The 3382-nt window shown below is 38.8% G+C and overlaps 1 protein-coding gene across 1 annotated transcript; it reads left to right on the top strand.

Annotated features, from left to right (window-relative positions):
* Positions 1–264: 264 nt before the first annotated feature.
* LOC145036695 (high-affinity nitrate transporter 2.1-like) lies at positions 265–2171 on the top strand. Its single transcript, XM_078985165.1, has 3 exons — positions 265–1130; positions 1222–1337; positions 1414–2171. Exons 1-3 carry the CDS (start codon positions 321–323, stop codon positions 2078–2080), a joined length of 1593 nt encoding a protein of 530 aa, XP_078841291.1. The 5' UTR covers positions 265–320; the 3' UTR covers positions 2081–2171.
* The last annotated feature ends 1211 nt before the right edge of the window (positions 2172–3382 follow it).

The raw sequence follows: 3382 nt of genomic DNA, 5'->3' as shown, positions 1-3382 counted from the left end.
GCCCAGATACTGTTCCTCTAGGATGCGGCTACTTGGATTCCTTAAAAAATTGTATCTCTCATGACAACCTTTTGGGAATGTCCACTAGCTAACAAATTTAACCCTTTTCGTTTGTCAACCCTTTAACCATATATAGTAATGGAAACCTTAGTCACGATGACATCTGCCTGGATTATTAAATCCTACCGTAGTATCGTATAATCACAATATGAATGTTTCTTTGTCCCTCAAACGCCTATATAAACTCTTGACGACTACAAAAATATATCAATAAAACAACAACAAAAATCGTTTTCGTTTCGAGAGAAATATAAGTTACAATGCCTGAGATCGAAGGTTCTCCGGGCACCTCGATGCATGGAGTCACCGGCCGGGAACCAGTGCTGGCGTTCTCTGTTGCGTCTCCGATGGTGCCCACTGATACGACGGCGAAATTCGACCTCCCCGTGGACTCTGAACATAAGGCAAAAGTGTTTAAGCTGTTCTCATTTGCAAACCCTCACATGAGAACCTTCCATCTCTCGTGGATCTCTTTCTTCACCACTTTTGTCTCCACCTTTGCGGCGGCGCCACTCGTTCCCATCATCCGGGACAACCTGGATCTCAATAAAGCTGACATCGGGAACGCCGGTGTTGCCTCCGTTTCCGGTAGTATCTTCTCGAGGCTGGTTATGGGTGCGGTATGCGACTTGTTGGGGCCTCGTTACGGCTGTGCTTTCCTGATCATGATGTCAGCACCTACCGTCTTCTGCATGTCTTTTGTCAGCGACGCTAGTGGCTACATAGCCGTGAGATTCATGATCGGATTTTCTTTAGCTACGTTCGTTTCGTGCCAATATTGGATGAGCACCATGTTTAACAGCAAGATCATTGGGCTGGTGAACGGGACGGCGGCTGGGTGGGGGAACATGGGTGGTGGAGCCACGCAACTCCTGATGCCGGTGTTGTTTGAGATCATCAAGAAGGCCGGGGCAACGCCGTTCACGGCTTGGAGGATTGCGTTTTTCATACCAGGGTGGCTTAACGTAATCATGGGGATATTTGTGTTGACTCTTGGTCAAGATTTGCCTGATGGTAATCTGGGTGCTCTTCAGAAGAAGGGTGATGTTGCCAAAGATAAATTCGGCAAGGTAAACCTTCATATCTAATTAGCATTAATCATTAACCATTCATTTATCGTATACGTATGTTCTTTGTCTCTAATTTGTTTCTCGTTTGTAGGTATTGTGGTATGCTGTGACAAACTATCGAACATGGATCTTTGTACTTCTCTACGGTTATTCCATGGGTGTCGAGTTGACCATTGACAATGTGATCGCAGAATACTTCTATGACAGGTTTGGATTTGTTTTACACTGCACAAAAGTTTAATTATACATGTGCAATTAAATAAATCCATTGAAATATCTACAGATTTGATCTAAAGCTTCACCTTGCCGGAATCATTGCGGCCTGCTTCGGAATGGCAAACCTCCTAGCTCGTCCATTTGGTGGGTTCACATCGGATTACATGGCCAAACGATGGGGAATGAGAGGTCGACTCTGGAACCTATGGCTACTCCAAACAGCTGGCGGCGTTTGCTGTGTCTTCCTAGGCCTAGTAAACTCGCTACCATTAGCCATCACCTTTATGATGCTCTTCTCCATCGGTGCACAGGCAGCATGCGGAGCCACCTTCGGCATCGTTCCCTTCATTTCCCGGCGATCAATGGGTATCATCTCTGGTATGACCGGTGCCGGAGGGAACTTTGGATCAGGACTAACCCAATTGATATTCTTTGCGTCTGCCTCATTCTCGACTGCCAAAGGGTTGTCTTATATGGGTATCATGATCATACTTTGTACACTTCCTGTAAGTTTTGTTCACTTCCCACAATGGGGAAGTATGTTTCTTCCGGCCAGTCAAGACATCGTCAAAGGTAGTGAAGAGAATTATTATGTTGCTGAATGGACGGAGGAGGAGAAACAGAAAGGGATGCACCAAGCAAGTCTTAAGTTTGCCGAGAACAGTCGGTCCGAGCGTGGAGGGAAGGTGGCATCGGCTCCAACACCACCCAACGCCACCCCCAATTATGTTTAATTTCGAGTAATTCTAAGGATGCTCATTTTTTGTTTTCTGAGCGACAGTTAATGCATTTAATCTCAAAATGCTTACCATTTCACTGTAATAATTGTGGTGCCCTCTATATATATATATATATATATATATATATATATATATATATATATATATATATATATATATATATATATATATATATATATATATATATATATATATATATATGTTAATTATCATGTCAGTAACATTAGATTTTGTACAAATGAGAGTAAGTTGTGAAAATGGTAAGAACCAATAGGAAAGAAACATGTGTAGAGTAGTTGTTTTTATATCACTCGTAATTATTTGTTTTTTATAAATTGTTTAATTAAAAGGTTATAAATGTAATTGTATTTTGTAGTTATTTTTTTGAATATAACCGTAAGTGAGAAGTTAGTAGACGGTTTTCAAATTGAAGTAACCGTTTATGCGTAATTGTTTCAAGGTCTACGTTTATGTTGTTTCAAATTTTATTCAGAGGGTTTTTTTCTTATAGGTTTATCTATATTAGATTATGTATTTCAACATTAATCAACATAATGTTTGCGTTTAAAGCTTTGTTAAATGCGAAAGTGAACAGGAATAGGCAAAGTTCGAATTTTAAACTCATGAAGAAATTTACAATTTCATCTCAACGAATGGTATCCAGGAAGAAGGATTATTTAAATGAGAATGTGTTTAAAGTTGATTGCATTGTTAATTCTCGTGATCATCCTATAGAAATAGAAGATGATGAAGTATTTGAAGGGAAAAAATTTATATATGATGAATTTAAGAAGGAGAGTAAGTTATGATTTGTTGTTGATAATGTTTTTCAAATTAACTTACGTTATCAATTTTTTCGGTTTGATTTTGTTATGCCTGCATGTGTAGATGATGAGAGTCCAATTGAGATTTATTCCAATAATTCTAGGAATAAGACAATTGACATTTCATCTAGTGATTCTTGGAAGAAGAAAAAGCCAAGGAATAATGGTATTCTGTGACATCCCCAAAATCACGACCAGAAAAGACCGATTTTGTTTATGTTTTATAAAAATCAGAGTACTTCATTTTATAAAAAGGTTGCGGAATTTGTTCCCAGAAAAACACGATAAATACGTTATTAAAACATTTTCGAAGAAACGTATTTTTATTCATCTTAAAATGTAACGCCCGCAGATCCGGGCTAGTCAATTTAAAGGCAATAGGGGTCGAAAACGACTTTTCAACAAAAAGATTATTTAGAATAAATAATCTTTACCAAGTTGTAGAATATGTCACAAGGTTTCCGTACATATA

This window comes from Lactuca saligna, chromosome 1 (genome assembly GCF_052625555.1).
Source record: "Lactuca saligna cultivar CGN05327 chromosome 1, ASM5262555v1, whole genome shotgun sequence".
Taxonomy (NCBI): domain Eukaryota; kingdom Viridiplantae; phylum Streptophyta; class Magnoliopsida; order Asterales; family Asteraceae; genus Lactuca; species Lactuca saligna.
Note: the sequence above shows the minus strand (reverse complement) of the source record. Positions and strands in the feature narration are given on the sequence as shown.